This window comes from Schistocerca americana, chromosome 1 (genome assembly GCF_021461395.2).
Source record: "Schistocerca americana isolate TAMUIC-IGC-003095 chromosome 1, iqSchAmer2.1, whole genome shotgun sequence".
NCBI lineage: Eukaryota > Metazoa > Arthropoda > Insecta > Orthoptera > Acrididae > Schistocerca > Schistocerca americana.
In genome coordinates, this window is record NC_060119.1 from 1,106,590,929 (window position 1) to 1,106,613,266 (window position 22,338).

At 39.8% G+C, this 22,338-nt stretch overlaps 1 protein-coding gene across 1 annotated transcript in view; it reads left to right on the forward strand.

Moving 5' to 3' along the window:
* The window catches only part of LOC124618455 (la-related protein 7), a 101,838-nt gene extending 87,625 nt beyond the window's left edge, over positions 1-14,213 (forward strand). Inside the window, exon 9 of the mRNA XM_047145349.1 lies at positions 13,945-14,213. Within this exon, the coding sequence (XP_047001305.1) occupies positions 13,945-14,093 (149 nt within the window). The 3' untranslated portion in view covers positions 14,094-14,213. The remainder of the gene's footprint in view (positions 1-13,944) is intronic.
* Positions 14,214-22,338: the final 8,125 nt, after the last annotated feature.

Below are 22,338 nucleotides of genomic sequence, written 5' to 3' on the forward strand. Positions count from 1 at the left end.
GTCGAGCTGGCTACGAAATTAAAGGTATCCAATAAAAGTGGAACAGCGGTGTTCATCGCCCATTGCTATATTTCTGGTTGTCACATGCTCGCAGAAGAAATTATATTATTTTCACAAGCCAGTCCCTTTCTTACAATGTATTTGACATATGTTTTTATATGATTTACCTGTTCCAAATTCTGTCTCGCTTCGATGAACCATTCATACATCTCATGATCAATACTGTTCAATTTATCACAACGAGTTCTACCTCATGTCACATCCTGTTTTCATCGATATAGCATTGATTTATGTATTAATCGAGAGACGCTGTGGGACTGCAAACTCTTTAGGCTCAATTTCGGATGTAGGCCTACTACTGCAAGAGCGACTGATTGTTCTTTGTATGATAGAGGCACATAATCTGCTGGTTCATGTGTGCATTCATCGGCAATGAAATCGCCATCTCCCTCTACTCCTGTATACTGCAAAGTAAATAGCTTTATATTATGTTGATTCGTTCACAAGGAAGAGAACATCCACACAAAAGTGAAACTTACCGCCTCATATTACTGCACCTCGCCTTGTTCGTTGATGTTTATTAACTCATTGTCATTGATGATCCATCTCTCGGCCAACAGGTCTTGTATTGCAATACATATCTCGTTGACAATTCCAATTGAATTAGCAGAGATTGTGCTGGGTGGTGTATTTGCTAGAAGATTTAGATCACGAAGCAACTTTTCGGTGTATTTGATGGCATTACTGATTTCACCTCTCGATTGTTCATTCAACTCCTCTACGTCTGATTTGTCTTCTTCTGGCTGCACTTCTGTAGACACATTTGGGTCGTCCATTTCACTGTTTTCTTCGAACACGCACAGCACTAACGACGGACATTGAAGACAAATGTAAACTAGTGCTTTAGGAGCTAGGCTTTTGTCGTTTATTTGACTATGATGATACATTTTCATAAAGCGCAGAGGACTGTCCATGCAAACTTTGTGGATCATGAAATTATATTGCCATAATCAAATAAAAGGCGATGACCAGGATGATATACTGTCACAATACACAGAGTTCGCACGAGATGTCTGCACGGACAGTCCTTTTTCTGTTTGATTGAGCCTACACAGTTTAAAATTCTTAATAATGTCACACAATTTACACAGTTTGTTGATAGTCTGTAAAATAAAATGGAAAAATGTCGGACTATTGTAAAAAAAAAAAAAAAAAACACGGAAAGGACCCGAACGCAGTACCTCCAGCGTGTAAGCTGTAGACCTTAATCAATGCGCCATGCTCACTTGGTTGGGACATGGGTAACGTTGCGCGTAGTACAGCGCGCAGTGACCTTCAAAATCAATTTTCTCGAAAAACAAGGCCCATCATTAAAAAAGCGGATAGCCTCGTACTCGGGGCATGTCCCTCTACAACATATCCGAGACCTATCAAAATCTGTTATTTACATTTCTGATGGTCCCCTTGTTAGACAGAATTTCTATTTGGTGTGAGAACAGCAGCAATGTAATTTTAGCAAATGAGTAGGAAATTCGATTCTGTAGTGTTTGAATACAATATTAGTGATGTGCTGATTGATATGACTGAGCACATAAGATTGGTTATAGCAGAGGCATATTATTGACTTCAGTCTATTGGGAGAACTCTAGGATATTGTAGCTCAGCTATAAAGGAGACCATGTATAGAACACAACTGCCACCCATTCTTAAATACTGCTAGAACGGTTGCGGAGCCCCACTAGGTTGGATCACAGAGAGACATTAACTTAAATTCAGAGGTATGCTGCTTGATTTGTTACCAGTATGTTTGACCTGCATGTGAGTATTATAGAAATGCTCTGTGCACTCAAATTGGAATCCCTTTTGGGAAGACGACATTTTTGTGTGAGAAAATTTACAGAATTGGCGTTTGTGGTTGACTGCAGAAGGATTCTAGTGCCACCGTTGTACATTGCATTTAAGGATTGTGAAGACAGGATAAGAGACATTAAGGTTCATATGGAAGCATATAGACAATAATTTTTCTCTCACTCCATTTGTGAGTGGGACGTGAAAAGGAATGGCAGATAGTGGTACAAGGTATGCTCCACCATGTATCGTATAGTGCCTTACAGAGTATGTATGCAATTATAGATGTTGATGAAAATAGAATGTAATACTTATAGATGTTTGCTTTTTTATTGCATGAGAAGCATGCGCTCACAGTCCCAAAATATTCTAGCTTTTATAACCAGGGACTCCATTTGTCAAATGAAAGGAAAAGGTTTTTGGGAGCAAGACTAATATGGGTTGACTAGGAAAGTCAAGATAGGATTGCAGATTAAGGAAGCAGTAAGAGGAAAACTTTAGAGGGAAGTATGCAACAAAACACACTGACAAAAACAGTGAACCACCCAGAAGACGTGGTCAACTGTCAGTGTAACTTCATACAAATATTGACTATCAGTGGGTATGTTAGAGTTGCAATTTGCTGTAGCCAACAAGGTGTTGTTACTTGGCCTGGTAGAATATATAAGGGACATGACAGCAATCAATGTTGAGGGGTCTCTGTGAAGAGCACAAGAGATGCCACATAATTTTGTGACACAGCATTGTTAGTGCCTGAGAGAGTAAGAAAGTGGTCTCATTGCGGTTCTCCATTTGGACAACTGATCGAACCATGCAGTATCCAGATTTGAGGGGCATGCAGATGTGATAGTGCCCTGATATTGGAGTGCATGGGAACTTGGCAGGCATATGCATAAGGTTCCAGCTGACCGTGTGTGGTGGTGGTGGTGGTGGTGGTGGTGGTGGTGGTTAGTGTTTAACGTCCCGTCGGCAACGAGGTCATTAGAGACGGAGCGCAAGCTCGTGTTAGGGAAGGAAATCGGCCGTGCCTTTTCAAAGGAACCATCTCGGCATTTGCCTGAAACGATTTAGGGAAATCACGGAAAATCTAAATCAGGATGGCTGGAGACGGGATTGAACCGTTGTCCTCCCGAATGCGAGTCCAGTGTGCTAACCACTGCGCCACCGTGTGTGACCACAACGGAGGATCACCCTATTGTGCACCAAGCACATTGCAATCCTTTGACATATGCACCTCCTGTCAGAGAAAAAGTATTGGACTCCCTGCAATATCCTGTATCATTCCACACCATTGGTCAAAGACTAGCAGCAGTTACCATCCCAGGCATAGAATGTCACTAACACAATAACAAAATAACAAAAATGGCTGTGTTTGGAGTGGTGCAACTGGGAAGCATGGACTGATGTAAGGCACCGTATTGTGTTCATTGACGACTAACAATTCTGCATTACTCTGGATGACCATCATCAGCGAGTATGTCGATAACCTGGGAAGAGGTCCCATTTTTCCAGTGTTTTGGATAAGCACTGTGGTGTTACTCTTGGCATCATGATGTGGAAAGCCATTGGCTATGACTTCAGCCCATGGCTGGTAGTGATTGAGGGGAACTTTGAGAGTGCAGTGGTACTTCATGGGCAGCTTGTTTCCTCATGTGTTCTTTTTCATGTGACAGTATCGTGGTGCCATTTTTCAACAGGACAATGCTCATCCACATATAACAGATGTGTTTATGAACTGTCTACTTGACACTGAGGCACTCTTGTTGCCAGCAAAATCCCCAGATGTGTCCCTGATAGGGTGGGGCCAAGTTGAACGTCAACTCTGTCCCAGTGCCAGTGTCCCGGATATCGAGGACCAAGTACGACAGTTGTGAGTTAGCTTGCCCCAGGGGAGGGAACAATGACTTTATGACATCCTTCTGAAGCAAATCAGTGAATGCATCCAGGCCAGAGGAGATGTAATGTCATATTGATAAGTGGGCTAATATTGCCATGTTTTTTTGTAAATTTGACTCAGTTTTACAGTCATTGCTATAACGTCACTTAGCATCTCAACTCATGAAGTTTCACTTAGTTTCCTCTTTCTCTTCTGGGTGCTTCACCTTTTCTGTCAGGGAGTATAGCTCATTTCTTGTTTGCTGCCCCAGTTGTCCTGTTTCACCTTTAGACCGGAATCCTGGCTGATTATCCTAGCTGAACCTTGATTAATTTCATTTTTTGTGGTATCTGCAATATGGTACTGAAAAATAATGGAAGCAGTAAAAGTTATCACTCATCGTATATTTTAGATATTGACAAGCAAATAAATAAGATTACAAATATTGCTGAGTGTTCAAAACACGTCTCTTTTTAAAAATAATCTTACAAGAAACGTACACTTGTTTTTATTTTAGGTACAATCACATAATATGATAACAATCACACCCATACATTGGCCATCTTCAGATACTGTATTAAACAGTATATTTAGTCTGATTATAGATATTGTCAAGCTTTGATCACCAAATGATGTCTACAATGTATAGTACACTGTTGCAGTTCACATGTGCAAACAGATGCACCCGAATGGGCATGGGCATAGGCACAGGTCGGCAAACAGCTGACGCAGGGCAGTCCTGCAGCTAGGCCATAATGTGGAGTACCATACTGATTGGCCGAGTGCAAGCAAGTAGTGGTGGCAAAGCAGCTTGCGCATGTACATAATGTGTGCTGTAGGGCTGCCTGGTGGATAGCTAACACTACCCACAGCTGTCTGTGAGTGTGGTGAGGGACGTCTGTGCCCCTTGGGGCAATATCAGAACAGTGTGATGGATCTAAATATGGCCAATGTATGGTCAAGATCAGTTACGGTTATTATGTGTTTGTATCGAAAATAAAAAGCAGTTTTGAGTACCAAACAGCTGCATTAAAAAAGATTGCTAGATATTATTCAGCTATCGGACTTCGTTCTTCATCAGAATTAGCCAAAACAAAACTCCATTCACATTCACAACTCACATATGTGGCCTCTTGCAACTTCCCCCACCTCTGTCTCGCTATTCCTCCCTCTCCCTGTACCACCTCAGTACCCCCACTACCCACTCCTGCGAAAGTCATTTCCCACCTTAGATGCAGTCGTGTCTTAGTGCCCAGAAATGCAGTGGACGTATGTGTGGGGTTTGTGAATCGTGAGAATTCTGTTTTTTCTACATCTGATGAAGGTCTGCGTCCTTTAGGTGAATAATATCCAGCAATCTTTTGCAATGTGTCTGCCTACCCCTCTGTGTCCCCATCTGTGTTGTGAGTAGCAATCTATCCTTTTCATATTGTTGTTATTCCATTCCCGATTTTCCATTGTTTAATAAGAAGTGTGCTGGAATGTAAAATCCATCTTCTGTAGTTGGCCGAAGCTAATACGGTGTGTTACTTCCACAAATGATCTGTCACCTTGATGATATGACACTAATTTTTACTATAATTATGTTTGTATGGCCACCTTTTTGAAGTTCCTCGGTGTAGTGAGTCTGCTATGCAATGCCACTGATCCATGCCACTTCACTTCTCCATCTGTAAGAGAGCTCCGATCTGCGCAAGCTACTGTATGACATATCCACTTTGTAAATAACTCTTCTGTGTTTTGTTGCTCGTATATAACAGTTACAATGTTGTTGTTGTTGTTGTTGTTGTGGTCTTCAGTCCTGAGACTGGTTTGATGCAGCTCTCCATGCTACTCTATCCTGTGCAAGCTTCTTCATCTCCCAGTACCTACTGCAACCTACATCCTTCTGAATCTGCTTAGTGTATTGATCTCTTGGTCTCCCTCTACAATTTTTACCCTCCACGCTGCCCTCCAATGCTAAATTTGTGATCCCTTGATGCCTCAAAACATGTCCTACCAACCGATCCCTTCTTCTAGTCAAGTTGTGCCACAAACTTCTCTTCTCCCCAATCCTATTCAATACCTCCTCATTAGTTATGTGATCTACCCACCTTATCTTCAGCATTCTTCTGTAGCACCACATTTCGAAAGCTTCTATTCTCTCCTTGTCCAAACTATTTATCGTCCATGTTTCACTTCCATACATGGCTACACACCATAAAAATACTTTCAGAAACGACTTCCTGGCACTTAAATCTATACTCGATGTTAACAAATTTCTCTTCTTCAGAAACGATTTCCTTGCCATTGCCAGTCTACATTTTATATCCTCTCTACTTCGACCATCATCAGTTATTTTACTCCCTAAATAGCAAAACTCCTTTACTACTTTAAGTGTCTCATTTCCTAATCTAATCCCCTCAGCATCACCCGATTTAATTTGACTACATTCCATTATCCTCGTTTTGCTTTTGTTGATGTTCATCTTATATCCCCCTTTCAAGACACTGTCCATTCCGTTCAACTGCTCTTCCAAGTCCTTTGCTGTCTCTGACAGAATTACAATGTCATCGGCAAACCTGTAAGTTTTTACTTCTTCTCCATGGATTTTAATACCTACTCCGAATTTTTCTTTTGTTTCCTTTACTGCTTGCTCAATATACAGATTGAATAACATCGGGGAGAGGCTACAACCCTGTCTCACTCCTTTCCCAACCACTGCTTCCCTTTCATGCCCCTCGATTCTTATAACTGCCATCTGGTTTCTGTACAAATTGTAAATAGCCTTTCGCTCCCTGTATTTTACCCCTGCCACCTTCATAATTTGAAAGAGAGTATTCCAGTTAACGTTGTCAAAAGCTTTCTCTAAGTCTACAAATGCTAGAAACGTAGGTTTGCCTTTTCTTAATCTTTCTTCTAAGATAAGTCGTAAGGTTAGTATTGCCTCACGTGTTCCAACATTTCTACGGAATCTAAACTGATCTTCCCCGAGGTCCGCTTCTACCAGTTTTTCCGTTCGTCTGTAAAGAATTCGCGTTAGTGTTTTACAGCTGTGACTTATTACACTGATAGTTCGGTAATTTTCACATCTGTCAACACCTGCTTTCTTTGGGATTGGAATTATTATATTCTTCTCGAAGTCTGTGGGTATTTCGCCTGTCTCATACATCTTGCTCACCAGATGGTAGAGTTTTGTCATGACTGGCTCTCCCAAGGCCATCAGTAGTTCTAATGGAATGTTGTCTATTCCCGGGGCCTTGTTTCGACTCAGGTGTTTCAGTGCTCTGTCAAACTCTTCACGCAGTATCTTATCTCCCATTTCATCTTCATCTACATCCTCTTCCATTTCCATAATATTGTCCTCAAGTACATCGCCCTTGTACAAACACTCTATATACTCCTTCCACCTTTCTGCCTTCCCTTCTTTGCTTAGAACTGGGTTGCCATTTGAGCTCTTGATATTCATACAAGTGGTTCTCTTCTCTCCAAAGGTCTCTTTAATTTTCCTGTAGGCAGTATCTATCTTACCCCTAGTGAGATAAGCCTCTACATCCTTACATTTGTCCTCTAGCCATCCCTGCTTAGCCATTTTGCACTTCCTGTTGATCTCATTTTTGAGACATTTGTATTCCTTTTTGCCTGCTTCATTTACTGCATTTTTATATTTTCTCCTCTCATCAATTAAACTCAATATTTCTTCTGTTACCCAAGGATTTCTATTAGCCCTCATCTTTTTACCTACTTGATCCTCTGCTGCCTTCACTACTTCATCCCTCAGAGCTACCCACTCTTCTTCTACTGTATTTCCTTCCCCCATTCCTGTCAATTGTTCCCTTATGCTCTCCCTGAAACTCTCTACAACCTCTGGTTCTTTCAGTTTATCCAGGTCCCATCTCCTTAAATTCCCACCTTTTTGCAGTTTCTTCAGTTTCAATCTGCAGTTCATAACCAATAGATTGTGGTCAGAATCCACATCTGCCCCTGGAAATGTCTTACAATTTAAAACCTGGTTCCTAAATCTCTGTCTTACCATTATATAATCTATCTGATACCTTTTAGTATCTCCAGGATTCTTCCAGGTATACAACCTTCTTTCATGATTCTTGAACCAAGTGTTAGCTATGATTAAGTTATGCTCTGTGCAAAATTCTACAAGGCGGCTTCCTCTTTCATTTCTTCCCCCCAATCCATATTCACCTACTATGTTTCCTTCTCTCCCTTTTCATACTGACGAATTCCAGTCACCCATGACTATTAAATTTTCGTCTCCTTTCACTACCTGAATAATTTCTTTTATCTCGTCATACATTTCATCAATTTCTTCATCATCTGCAGAGCTAGTTGGCATATAAACTTGTACTTCTGTAGTAGGCATGGGCTTTTGTGTCTATCTTGGCCACAATAATGCGTTCACTATGCTGTTTGTAGTAGCTAACCCGCACTCCTATTTTTTTATTCATTATTAAACCTACTCTTGCATTACCCCTATTTGATTTTGTATTTATAACCCTGTAATCACCTGACCAAAAGTCTTGTTCCTCCTGCCACCGAACTTCACTAATTCCTACTATATCTAACTTTAACCTATCCATTTCCCTTTTTAAATTTTCTAACCTACCTGCCCGATTAAGGGATCTGACATTCCACGCTCCGATCCATAGAACACCAGTTTTCTTTCTCCTGATAACGACGTCCTCTTGAGTAGTCCCCGCCCGGAGATCCGAATGGGGGACTATTTTACCTCCGGAATATTTTACCCAAGAGGACGCCATCATCATTTAATCATACAGTAAAGCTGCATGTCCTCGGGAAAAATTACGGCTGTAGTTTCCCCTTGCTTTCAGCCGTTCGCAGTACCACCACAGCAAGGCCGTTTTGGTTAATGTTACAAGGCCAGATCAGTCAATCATCCAGACTGTTGCGCCTGCAACTACTGAAAAGGCTGCTGCCCCTCTTCAGGAACCACATGTTTGTCTGGCCTCTCAACAGATACCCCTCCGTTGTGGTTGCACCTACGGTACAGCCATCTGTATCGCTGAGGCAGGCAAGCCTCCCCACCAACGGCAAGGTCCATGGTTCATGGGGTTACAATGTTGGGTAACCAGATTTCTTATTAATTCATAGATGAGAGCAGCAGCTCTGAATAGAATCTTAGAACTCAATGATATGTTACAATATATCTCTTCAACTGTTTATCGAGCATTGACATTATCACTTGCCCATCTGCTCCTTAATTTCCAATTCACTGCCAGACTGTGGCGCCAAAGCCCAAGCAGCCCAATCACAGCAGGTGTAGACATTCAATTGCTGCCATGCCTTGGTGACGTTCTGTGCTGGCGCAACTTTCTCCAAATCTGCATGTATCGGCGTGGTGCGTAAGTGTGTAGCCATAAATGTAATAAATAATAATAAAATAAAACACAACAGAATATATTCTTCTTCACTATTTACTACAGTCTGCCAATGTTGGGGTAAATTTTCAATTTCATGGCTAGAAATGACTTGGTTTTGATGCGAAGAATTGGCCGAGCCGTTTTCAGAGTGCATTCACACCTGGAGAAGAAGTTCCTCGAAAGTTGTTCGATATGTCGTGGAAAAGGTGAAAATGTGAGGGCACAAGATCAGGTGAATAAAGTGGGTGTGGAATGACTTCCCAACTCAATTCCTTTATAGTGTAGTGTTTATCAATCTAGCAGAATTCAGGTGGGTGTTATTGTGGAGTAGCATCACTTAATGCAGTCTTCCTGGTCATTGTTCTTGGATTGTGCCTGCAATACATCTCAGTTGTCGACAGTAAATGTCAGCAGTGATGGCCACATCTTGGAAAAGCAATTCGTAACACACCACACCATCGCTGTTCCACCAGATGCATAACATTAACTTTTGTGGATGCACACAGATCTTTGTAGGGGGAGTTGCTGCTTTGTTTGGGCTCAACCATTGTTTTCTCTTGCTTATGTTAGCATAAAGACATTAGCATAATGCAGGGTGTATATGCCCCGGGACAACTGGGAAATCAGGGAACAATCCAGGAGCTTTTTCATCCGGGAGAAAACTGGCAAAAACCCCTGGGAATTTTTCATTGTCTTAGTTTTCAGTTAAATTTTTGTAATTTTGGTTGGTAAGAACTGATAATCCAATGAAGATTTTCACTTTAGCCCGCTACAGAATAATATTTAGCAATAAAACATAAATGAGAGAAAAACACCAAAATAAAACTTATGTTGCAAAGAAACTGCTCCATTTACAGCAACAGAACACAGTGCACAAACAAACATCTGCTGACAGCAGAATGTGTCAAAGGCTTTAGGACGGAGACTATGCAGTACTTCATAATGATAAACTGCTTTCGATGAGCATGACATTGCAACTGTTTACATTTCTAACAGGTCGTGGGAAAATATTGTGAATGATGGTTTGAGAAGTGTTACTTTCAAAGTAAATTTACTTTTATGCAAGATGACTTATGCTTTGTGTGAGAATGTGCAATGAATTTATTAAATCACAGAGTGTTTGAATCTCATTCAGAACTTAACACTTTGAGGAGCCATAATACCAGAAATTTATATCATTACTTAAAATTTTACTGGCACGTTTGTGTTAGATATATCTTAGAGGATGCAAAAAAATATCGATATTATATGTGAAAGTGTAGCTTTTCTTATTGGTAGACTTTATGTATATTAACTTTTCCTATTTGTGTGTTCACACTGTTTAACAGTGATGTTGGTATGGGCTAACTACATTGTATGTCCTATGCTCTGAATATCAGCTGTGATTGGCTGACAAAAACACATTGCTAGCTCGATCTCAGTGCTTCAGAAACTAACATGCTGTGTTTTGTGGACTTCGTATTTATACATTCTTAATACGAAAAATGCAGTGTACATATTGCTGTGGATCAAGGATCTTCCTAAAATGCATCTTTTTTTATGCTGAGCTTAGTTTTGTAAAGTGCCAGGGCATTCTGCACTGGTGTGTAAAACCTAGACCAATCAAAGAATTGAGAAGTTTCCCAGTTCCAAGGGAAGGTACTGTCACTTAAAATGGAAAAGTGTATTTTCACTCAGGAAAAAGTGTCTTTTTAATTGGGAAATGCAGGAAAGACCCAGGAATATTTTTTCCTTGTCCGATTATACACCCTGACAGAGACACCATTCTCGTCATTAGTAAATACAGGATAGGAATGGTTGATGTTCACGATCCAATTGACAACGAGCAAGCAGAGATAATTATATGGCCACCAACTGATTTTTGCGATTTTTGGCTTGGAACATGCAGTACCCATACACCTGATTTTTTAATGTTCCTCATTGCATGAAAATGTTGCATGATGTTGAAATGATCACAGTTCATCACATTTGCCAGCTCTCGAGTACACTGATTTGGATTATTGTTTAAACGATCTTTGTCAAACCCTGAAGGTCTTCCTGAAAATGGAAAGTCACTATGTCAAAACAATCCTCCTTAAAACTAGCAAACCATTTTCTTGTCATGCTCTGTCCAATGGCAGGAGCACATATTTCTGGCACCTCCCTGCTGTCTCCCCTCCACTGAACTCAAACAGAAGAATATGTTGGAAATGTGATTTCTCCACTTAGCACTCCATTTTCTAGTGTCCACAGCTCCACTCACTATTTCCAAATCACAAAATGACAATACATAAACTCAGATAGCAACAATGAACTACAAATAAAAATGACAGTTGATAAATAAACCAATGACAACAGAAAAGCAATATGGAAAAAAAAAATGAACTAATGTACCAACCTAATACAGCAGCCCTGGGCACTCACAGTGGGAAATTCTGTACATACTACTTATTAAATAACGGTTTTACTTGGGCATCTTTCATTGGCTTGTGAGGAAGATGTGAAATGTTATTGTGGATGAACATCATGTTCGATTGCAGTACTTACTCTTCTCCATAGAGAGAACACCCCCCCCCCCTCTCTCACCCCCCCCCCTCTCCCTCCCCCCCCCCCCCTCTCTATACATTGTCCCTGCAAACTGCATCGTCCTGCTGTTGAACAGCTAACTTTCACACTAATTTATTTACCTGATGAGCACTCACTGTCAACTATTCATTAAATATTTACCTTTACTTTCCATTATATGGTAATCTTTCCAGACAGAATTGTAATGTAGATGATCATTTATGTGTCCCATTTGTAAGCTTCCTCCATGGTCAAATGTGCACCTATCACATTTTTGGTAGGCTATATTGATGTTACTCTAGTGGATTAATTGCACAGGGAGCAGTTTGCCACTCCTTGCCCATTGTAGATTTAGCACTTATTGGCTGAAAATAATGTCTGTTGCATGTGGTTAATATTTGATGGTGAGTTACGATGGAGGTGACTCGTATATTAAAAATGGATGTCATTAATTGATATTTACTTGAGGTAGCCAAATGCATGGCAAAACTTGTACAGAACTCTCATTCCTTTGTGTACTCTGATCATTATGCTAACTAGATACATAGTACAAAATTCACTCATAATTTCAGTCCCATCTCTCTATCTCAAGTAACAACCGATGTAATCGCACATAACATCAAAGTACACCAGCAGAAAAAAAAAAGAAATCGCAACACTAAAAAATAATGAGTAATGAAATTTCAGGAATACATTTGTCTGTTTAAGCGAATTCCAAGAATACATTTGTCATATTTTAGTGATTAACATTGCATGATCACAGGTTCATGTAAGTATGAGATAAACATTTGGCACCATGAAATGCTGGTACATTAAGAACTACTGTATCTGCCAGGCTGTATATGCCAGACTGTTGAACGCAAGCAAGCAAACATGCATGCATTGTGTTGTACTGGTGACAATGGGATGGAGTTGTATACCTGTTGCACTTGGTCGTCAATTTGTGGGATGGAGTTCTATACCTGTTGCACTTCGTCAGTCAATAAAGGGATAGTTAATGCTGTTTGTGGATGATGCTGGAGTTCTCATCAGATGGCAGACCATATGTGCTCAATTGGAGACAGATTCTGATGACTGAGCAGCCCAAGGCAACATGTTGACACTATAGAGCATGTTGGGTTACAACATTGATATGTAGGCAACAGTTATCCTGTTGGAAAACACCCCCTGGAATGCTGTTCACGAATGGCAGCACAACAGTTGAAATCACCAGACTGACACACAGTTTTGCAATCAGGATGTGTTGATTAACCACAAGAGTGCTCCTGCTGTCATACGAAATCTTAGCCCTATTACACAACAATGTTCAAACTCAGTGAGGTGTTGATAACGGCATCTTTGCTGCCTTAAAGGCATTCTTGACTAACAGCAATTCACTATGTCCAGTCTTAAAGGTAACTAACATTCAAGATCGTTACAGTGTGTATTTAAAGCAAACCTGATTTGTATCTTCATAGTGGTGCAACTAGTGCCACTCTTATGCGACTGATGTGAAATTAGAATAGACATCATCTTTCACATCTAGAAACATGCCTACCAGCTACCAGCTTTTGTTTATGTCACACAGCACCTTCTTGGTGTAGTGATCCCCCCCCCCCCCCCCCCCCCTCAGTCAGTATATAATCACACTTTCATCATTAAGTGGTGATACTATTCTCAGACCAAACCCAAACCTTGGCTGGCCATGTGGTATGCTAAATTTAAGTATTAGATTTTCAAAGTCTTCATGAATGACTGTTTCCAGCGCGACAACACGAAGGCAATTATTTATAAAACTTTTATTTTTAAGGTAAACAGTAGAATTAATAGAGGAGAGGGATCCCTTGGTCCGTATCTGTGGCACTCGCTTGTTTTGTTCAATATTTGTGTTATTAAAGTATTCCTTTTCTGGCATTCAAAGTAACAGGTGACACCTGTGTGCGGCTATCTGTGGAAAAGGCCTCTTACTGCCTCTCAGCTGCAGCCCTGCTCACATCTCATACCAAATGGTTCAAATGGCTCTGAGCATTATGAGACTTAACTGCTGAGATCATCAGTCCCCTAGAACTTCTTAAACCTAACTAACCTAAGGACGTCACCAGACTGTAGCACCTAGAACCGCTCGGCCACCACGGCCGGCCATCTCATACCACAAAACTTCATAGTTCATATCCAGGTTTAATATTACTCGCAATAAAATGATCAAAATGCACTAATTGTCCATCTTGTTCTAATGGGAACTGTCACAAGTTCCATGATGTGATTTTTCATGCCAGTCAATGAAAAAAGGTAACATTGGCAACACTCATGTAATTGTTTCAGGTGATGAGGAAATGAACTACTGGAATAAAATAAAACAGGACCGAGCAGAAAAATTCTCTCAGAAGATTAAAGTGAAACAGAGAGGAAGAGACAAATTACTGAAACGTGTCGAGAGAGAACTAGGAAAACACATCAGATTTGATGAATAGTTATTACCGTTGTTGATCAAAACTGAAGCGTTGTGTGTATCTAAGGAAAACAAATCATGATCCATATTTGTACATTCATCATTGTAATTCATGAGAGAAGATAAAATTTTACCAATACAATAATTTATTTTATTTGAAAACTCTTTTTCTTTGCTTAATATTTCATCAAAACCTTGTTGTTTCCAAAAACAGTAAAATTTTGTGTGACATTACCATATATTGCAAATATTAAACGTTTTTGGTAAGTATTATGCAGTGGTCAAATGTATTTTCTCGGTAAATTTATTTCATCATCATTTGTAGAGAGTATCTTCAGGGAGACCATAGCTTCATTTGACTACACACAGTGGCTTGCTGCTGTCTTACTGCCCCCGTGCTACCACTATCAGCGATGACAACTCACAACAATCAAGTTTAATGGTCGCATTAGCTATGTCGTTGATGGCTTAGCACTTAGAATGCTACTGAATGCTCATTGGCTTTTAGAGAATGCGTGATTTAGGTGCGCAGAACAAGCCTAAACTGTACCACCATTGTCCATGACTCCAACTATAACAGTAATAAGGCTGATGTTTGCTGCTAGGACTCCACTACGTGTGTTGCCAATGTCTGTTGGTAAATTTTGTCTTCCTTTTCCATTAGCCTTCTGATTCACTGTGCTTCTGAGATTTGATCACAGCTGGCCATTGTTGGTTGTGTTTGTACACTACCAGTACCATAAAAAGGTGGGACAATGATGTGCTTCTTCCTCAGTACTGGGAGTCTTTCTGGTTGAAATTATATTTTCATGTTTGGCAATCTCTATTTCCTCTCTCAACAGCCCGCCTTAGTTAAGTAAATCACTCCTCCACCATGGGACTGGGCACAAGAAACATCTATAAACAGTCTGATCAAATGCCTAAACTTGTGGCCCCATTCAGTCACACCCTACATGACCATATTCAAATGACTCAATTGATTTACTTAGTCTGAAAATACATGTGATGTTATTGCACTATGTCTGCTCTTTTTTCCCCTCTTGGATTTGTGTAATGATGTCACAGGGACTGCATTTGGTGGTGTGTAAAGAGATTTTTGGTCACCTTGTGTATATAGAGTGTTTCAAAAAGAATGACCTCATTTCAAAACTCCACATTTGTTGATAAAAACTTGTTACAAACATGGCATAAATTTCAAACTACTCACAAACTCTTAAAGTTTTAACTATGCTATTACAAATGCTCTGTGGCCACCAGCAGCAGCATGAACGACATCTAGGTGATAGCTAAATTATTCTTAAACTTTACTCAATGTACCTGCTTGTACAGAAGTTATGGTAGCTGTTATTCTGTTCTTCACTTCTTCTATGCCATGGGGTAAACGGGAGATGAACACACTTTCCTTCACATATCCCCAAAAGAAAAAAAAATCACATGGTGTTTTTTGTGAGATTTCTCATGAAAAAGCTTATCATTCCTTCTTTTTTAAGGAAAGCAGTGACTGGAATGAGCTATCTTCAAGTGATGCAGAATTGGCTTTTCACACAACTTCAGGAGGAGTCTGGTGGCTTCATTTTCCAATAGGATGGAGCTCCTCCATACTGGCATGACAACATACATCAGTTTTTCAATGACACTCTGCCTCGACACTTGACAGTGTGCACAGGACCCCAATACACTGACCTACTTTCTTGGTCTCCACGATCCCCAGAAATGACCTATGCGATTTTTGTTTTCTTATGGACATATAAAATGGAAACTGCATTTATCTCTTACCTCATGACATAGAAGAAGTAGAGAACAGAACCACAGCCGCCATAACTTCTGTAGGTACATATACATTGCGTAAAGTTTATGACAAATTTAGCTATAGTCTGCATTTGTTCGTACTGCTGAGACACACAAAACATCTATAATCGCTTAGCTAAGACTTTAGGATTTTGTGAGTATTTTGTAATCTATACCATGTTTGTAGTATGCTTTTGTCAATAACTATGGAGTTTTGAAATCAGGCCATTCTGTTTGAAACACTCTTTATTTGAGGGCTATCCAGAGAGTAATCTCTGTTTCCATATAGTAAAGGAGGTAGTGTTGGAAACTGAAAAGTTGCTGCACGGATTCACACAATGCATTATTGTGCTTATAGCTGCGGTGGCCAGTGCTTCTCATTCACCTACTATGTTCAAAATTAGTGATGCGATTGAAAATTTCCATCAGATGTTAAATCTGTTCCATAATATAGTTATAATGGCAAGAATTCTCAGAGCCATCAATGTTCTTCACAAAAATGTGTATGTGGACCAAATATGGTGAGGGAAGGTGTTTACGCATCAATCATGCCACTTACAATACATCAACTGTTGGTTAACTTCGCACAGACTACTCTTGTGTTTTGCACGACATTCTGACTCAACAATTAGCTTACCCCAAGTTCTGTGGTCATTGAGTTCCAAAACTTCTTTCTTCTCTGCACTTTCCTTTTTTTATTGCTATGTAGACAGGAAGGTCCCCTGAACAAAATCATAAATACCTGTTTTCTACGCTAATGCAAACAGCAGTCAGTGATGTGGGCTCTTATCACATCCCCAGCAATTAAAGAAATTTTGTTTATGGATTTTATGCAATGTGGGAGGATGTTCATATCTGAACCCTACTGCGAAACATTACTAAAACTGAGAAGAGCCACCCAAAACAAGTGATGTGCTCTCTTGACGACCAGTGTCGTGGTTTTGTCTGACAACTCTTGGCCTCACACTGCCTGACAAACACAAGAACTGATGTGTCAGTTGAAACTGTACATTTTAGGACGTATGCTGCCAACCCATACTTGACTTAAGTGCTTTTCATGCATGTGAAAATGTTGCTTGGATGAAGCAGTAGAGTAGGATGACGACAGAGAGAAATGAAATCAAGAACCAGGAGAAAAAAAACAGGAGGATAATGAAGTAAAATGGGCTGAAGCTGGCCCAGTTCCACTAGTACATTATCTTTGACCTCATATTCCCTCTTGACGCCTCCCTCATCTTTCTTTCACAAGTCCTCCCAATGAGTAGGGCCCTCTCGACCTGGTGTTTGAGTGACCCGCTCTTCCTTAACAATCTTCGACAACCTATCTCCTCTTTCCTTCCCAGGAAAGCAGCTAATAGTTCTGAGAGCTAGGATAGTTTGTTGTACTTTTATACGTGTATCAGTAGTATTAAGAATTTTGACTCCTGAAGGTAATTACTAGCTATCCAGTCACGATTTTAGAGTAAGGTATTTTGTACTCTTCGAATCACATATTCCCTATGGCCTCATTTATAAGCTTACCAAGATTTAAAAATACTGCTGATTGTTGTACATGTGTGCACAGGCATTGTGACTGACAGATATTTGCATAAATGCACAAGGTATTTTCGTAAAAAGCTAATTTCATTTACAGTATTAATCATGCTTACAGACTATTACAGAGCAGTGACTATATAGCTCTGAAAAGACTGAAATTATATTTAAATAAATCCTAAACTATCATTAAATGAATAAAACATAAAATATTGCTGTCACACAGTAATAGCACTTTGATAAGTGAAATTACTAATTTAAGCTTATTTTGAATAAGGCTCAGGGATAATTAAATAAAAACCATATCTCAAAGTTAATATTTTAATACAGTTAGTAAGGTTAATACAGTATACCTAATACTTTCAGAAAAAGTATGTAAATAGCAGGTTTTAATTGGGTCTTACACCCTAAAAATATTGAAGTATTTGAAAATAATAAATACACTACTATAGTAATAAAGTTGTACAGTACTAAACTAGTACCAATATTTTGAAACTAAAAATTTAACATTATGTATGTATTTAATTCTCTATTTTATGAAGATTTTTAATATTGCTCTAAATGCCATTATTAGGGCTAGAGTGTCTTTAGAAAGGTGCAAATGTCGACCGGATTATTAAATATGAAGTTGTTGATGACTGGTCGGATATACAATTCATCCAAAACATCTCGGTGGGCACGAAGAACAGCCAAGTTCTTCAATCGCTTCTGTCCCATTCTTGATCGGAGATAAGACTTCAGACGTCTATGGGCGCTAAATGACCATTCTGCTGTTGCTGTTATGATTGAAACTACTTCGAGAAGCTTAATGCAGTTTACATAATATTTCTCAAACTGCAGGCTCTTGTGTAATGTACTTAGATGAGGGCATTGAATCTTTCATTGACATCCTCTACTGGATTTATTGCATGGCACTAAAGACATAAAACGAAATAAGTCTTGAATTGTAACATTGACTCAAAGTAGCCTGCACATTTGTAACCTGCCTCTGTTTTGTCCTCTGCAGAAAATGTTTCAAAAAACTCTAGAAGTTCTTAAGAGTTTTTCAATATTCTCAAGATACTAGAGGCTCACATAGTTCATCAAGTTGGGCAAAGGGGTCATAGACCAGCGTGGTTGTTGGCGCGCTCACAGCGTATGCTTCTGAAAAGTCACACCCTTTTTTTGGATTCCCTTACAGTGTTTATTAGTCCTTTGCTAAAGCCATAATATCCCTCACAGGTGCAAGATCACGGAGACTGTCTACAACTGCCAAGTCTAAACTATGAGCAGTGCAGTGCACATAACGTGCTTTTGGTTGTAAATCCAAAACTAACTATTGTAGTCCTTTGAACTTACCTCTCATATTCGAGGCACCATCATAGCAATGTCCTCTTAAGTTATCCATTGACAACAAATCAAGACGAGCAAAAACGTCTTAAAATACTAAACAGAGTTTGTGATTCAGTGTTAGGAGTCTCGTATAAGCCAATAAAGTCTTTGTTGATGATTAAGGAATCATCAACAGTACGAATACAAAGTGACACTTGTTCGTGAATCGAAGAATCACTTGTTTTGTCAACCATAATAGAAAAATGTTCAGTCTTCTTGATTGAAGCCAATACCTTTCTCAACACAGACTTTCCTAGTAGATCAACGACCTTGTTTTGAATATTGTGGGACGTCCACTTATATCTCGGACGCCCAAACCAATCTTTAAACTCAGGTATGTCATTCTTTTGGAGTTCCAGCAATTGAAAAAAATTTGTGTTTACATCTTCGTGCCCTCTAATTGCTAGTCCTTATCGACATAGAAATTGCACAGTAGTAAAAACTGTCTCAAGAGCTAAACAGCCTTTCTTCATACCACTATCTAACTGTTCATTCAATTGGGAGGCCACACTTCAATTAGTGATAGAATTTAGTTTCAGAACGCCTTCTTTATGCGTAAACGTATTTTCATGAAGAAGGAATTTTTCCAAAGCCTTTTTCCAGTTAGAAAACCCTATGGAAGTAAATGCATTTTTCTTAAGAAAATTGTAATAGATTTTTAGCAAAAACTTTTTCGGTGGATGCTTCATATTCTAGCCATGTATATTTTATCAATCAAGACTTCTGAAATGATCTTCCCTTACCGAATTGTCCAGGTTTCAGCTGTGAACAGTTCTCGCCTGAAGACAATGAAGCAATTGACGAAAATAATTGTTGGAGGTTGACTTGCAGTATCATCTACTTCCAAGCACGCCTTTTTGGTAACAAATTTATCCATTGCAAACTTAATTCACAATCCACTTAAGAGACTAAAGTAAACGAATAAAATATAAACTTCCTGGCAGATTAAAACTGTGTGCCCGACCGAGACTCGAACTCGGGACCATTGCCTTTCGCGGGCAAGTGCTCTACCAACTGAGCTACCGAAGCACGACTCACGCCCGGTACTCACAGCTTTACTTCTGCCAGTACCTCGTCTCTAGAGCACTTGCCCGCGAAAGGCAATGGTCCCGAGTTCGAGTCTCGGTCGGGCACACAGTTTTAATCTGCCAGGAAGTTTCATATCAGCGCACACTCCGCTGCAGAGTGAAAATCTCATTCTGAATAAAATATAGTCATGTAAAATAGTCCACTAGACACTAAAGTTGGAACACTAAACATGTCTGCAGCATGCACTGAATGAGACTATCCACACTGAATGACTGGAGCAGCAGGGTTGGCTTTATATAGCTGCGGCTTCATAATGTCTCAAAGCGTCAAGGCAACGTGAGGCGGAGGGTTCCAGGAGCTTCTGCTCCAGTCCTTTTGATGTCTCCGCAATACTGGACTGCTGGTGCCAGACTTTATCCAAAGGTTCGCGCACCGGGACAAATTCTAAGTGTGCCCATAGCACCGTAACACTATCATGATTCTATTCTGTCGAGGAGTTCCTTGAAAAATTAAGCTGACTCTTATTGTATTGTTGATTGCGTTTACTGAAACTTAAGGAGTGACTCTTTTCGGGTTCATAAATGTTTATTTTGATCTGTTATTACTTTTATGTTGTAATTTCATGTACCAACATGTCCCATGACCTCAGAGATTTGCTCCTCAATTTGGTCCTACGGAACTTGATGTGTAAATAAGTAAATAAATAATAATTAAAAAACAACCACCCCTTTTCAGTTAACCTGCTTACTACTGTAATAATTATTTGTTTTAACTCATTACTGAATGTATTTTAAAAGGTAACTATCATCAGACAAGGAAAATAAAAAATTCTAACATAATTTTGTGATTTTACAAAGCATAATGTAACTAATAATTTTTTTAAATTATCAGGGGGGGGGGGGGGGTGCTCCAGCTCCCTCAGGCCTGATGAAGTCGGTGCCTGTGGTGACAGTACTATAGCATTCACCCATCCAGATGGCCACGCGTGTTAGCACGCCAGTCCCAGGATACAGGCAGGTGTGCCGGGCCTGGACCGAATCCAGCCAGTGGATTTAACAATGAGAGCCAATGTGCCAGCCAGTCTGGATTCAGATTTTACACAGTTTGCATATCTGACTAGGTGAATACCAGGCTGGTACCCAAGTCCCACCTCAGTTACACGATTTGTAATCATTCACACTCTTCCACATGGATAACACTACACACAGGCAGTTGAGGTACACACATTCTATCCAAGGGGATAACAGGGTGGTGACAGGAAGGATATCTGGCCACTCCTTAAATTAGCCATGCCAGTTCCAAAATTAATCATGATGATGATGCATAAAAATGAGACGAAGGTGAAATAAAGAAGGAAACTATGCTATAGCATTCCACTAGAAGAGCCAAAACAAAATGACACAGCCGATTGTTAATTGGACCATTGTGCAGTAATTAATTTTTTGCATGTGAAGGGAAACAACACTGCAGCAATCCATGCTGAGATGGCGAAAGTGCACAAAAAAAGTGCACCATCATATGATACAGTGGTTAGGTGGCTCAGATGCTTCGGGTGTGGACAAACAATTACAAGTGAGTAAGAACAAAGTAACATACAATCTCTCTGTGAATAACTGGTAATTAGAAGAAATAGGAGGCCCTGCTGGTGGTGGAAGATTTCATATACTACAATCAGAGCTATAGTGGAAAATAAAAATGAGGCAGTCCTTGATTGTTACAGGTGGCAGTCAGCTGTGGTAAAGACAGCTGTCCTCGTGCATGGTGGAAGCACAGTCAGCTTTTTGCATCATAACTCTCAGAACTAATCACAGCCCTTTAGTTTGGAACCAAGTGGAAAGCCTAAGCCAGGGGCTCGGGCAATTCTGAAGAACTGTAAGACCCCTCTTCATCTGACTAGTAGGGTTGCAGATTAAATTTGGCATACACTTATGTATTTTTCTATAATAGAAAAATCTCTTCAAAGTTGCAATGAGATATGTAATGATTTCATATGGGAAAGAATACCAGTTCCATTAATTAAAGGCAGTAGTATGTACAATGGCAGATGGAAGAAAGACAATGTCTGTAAACTGCAGGAGCATCCATGGAAAGGTTCTAGAGCCAGTCTCACTCATAAACAGTAATAATGCTTACATAGTACTAGTGAGAGAGAGCTGGCTGAAAGCAGATGTTATTACCATTGAAATCTGAACCGTTGCAGGGGAGATGTATCCATAACTGTAAATAATACGGTAATATCTTCTGAGATTAGTACAGATTCCAAATGTGAAATACTTTAGGTGGAGGTGAGTGTTAAAGGTGGATCAAACATGGGAATCTGATGCTTTTTATAGACTCCCTTACCCCAGGAGCAGTAGTGGTGGAAAAGCTTTGAGAAGGTTGCACTTAAAGTTTTTGATCATATTACAGTAAAGGCAGAGATTTCAGATACCAGCTACTACAGCTGGTAGTAGGGACAGGAAATAGGGTCAAATTGTTCGCAGTGTCTAATTTGAAAATTACCTTGAGCAGTCAATTAGTGAATCAATTTGTGAAAGCATTTTAGA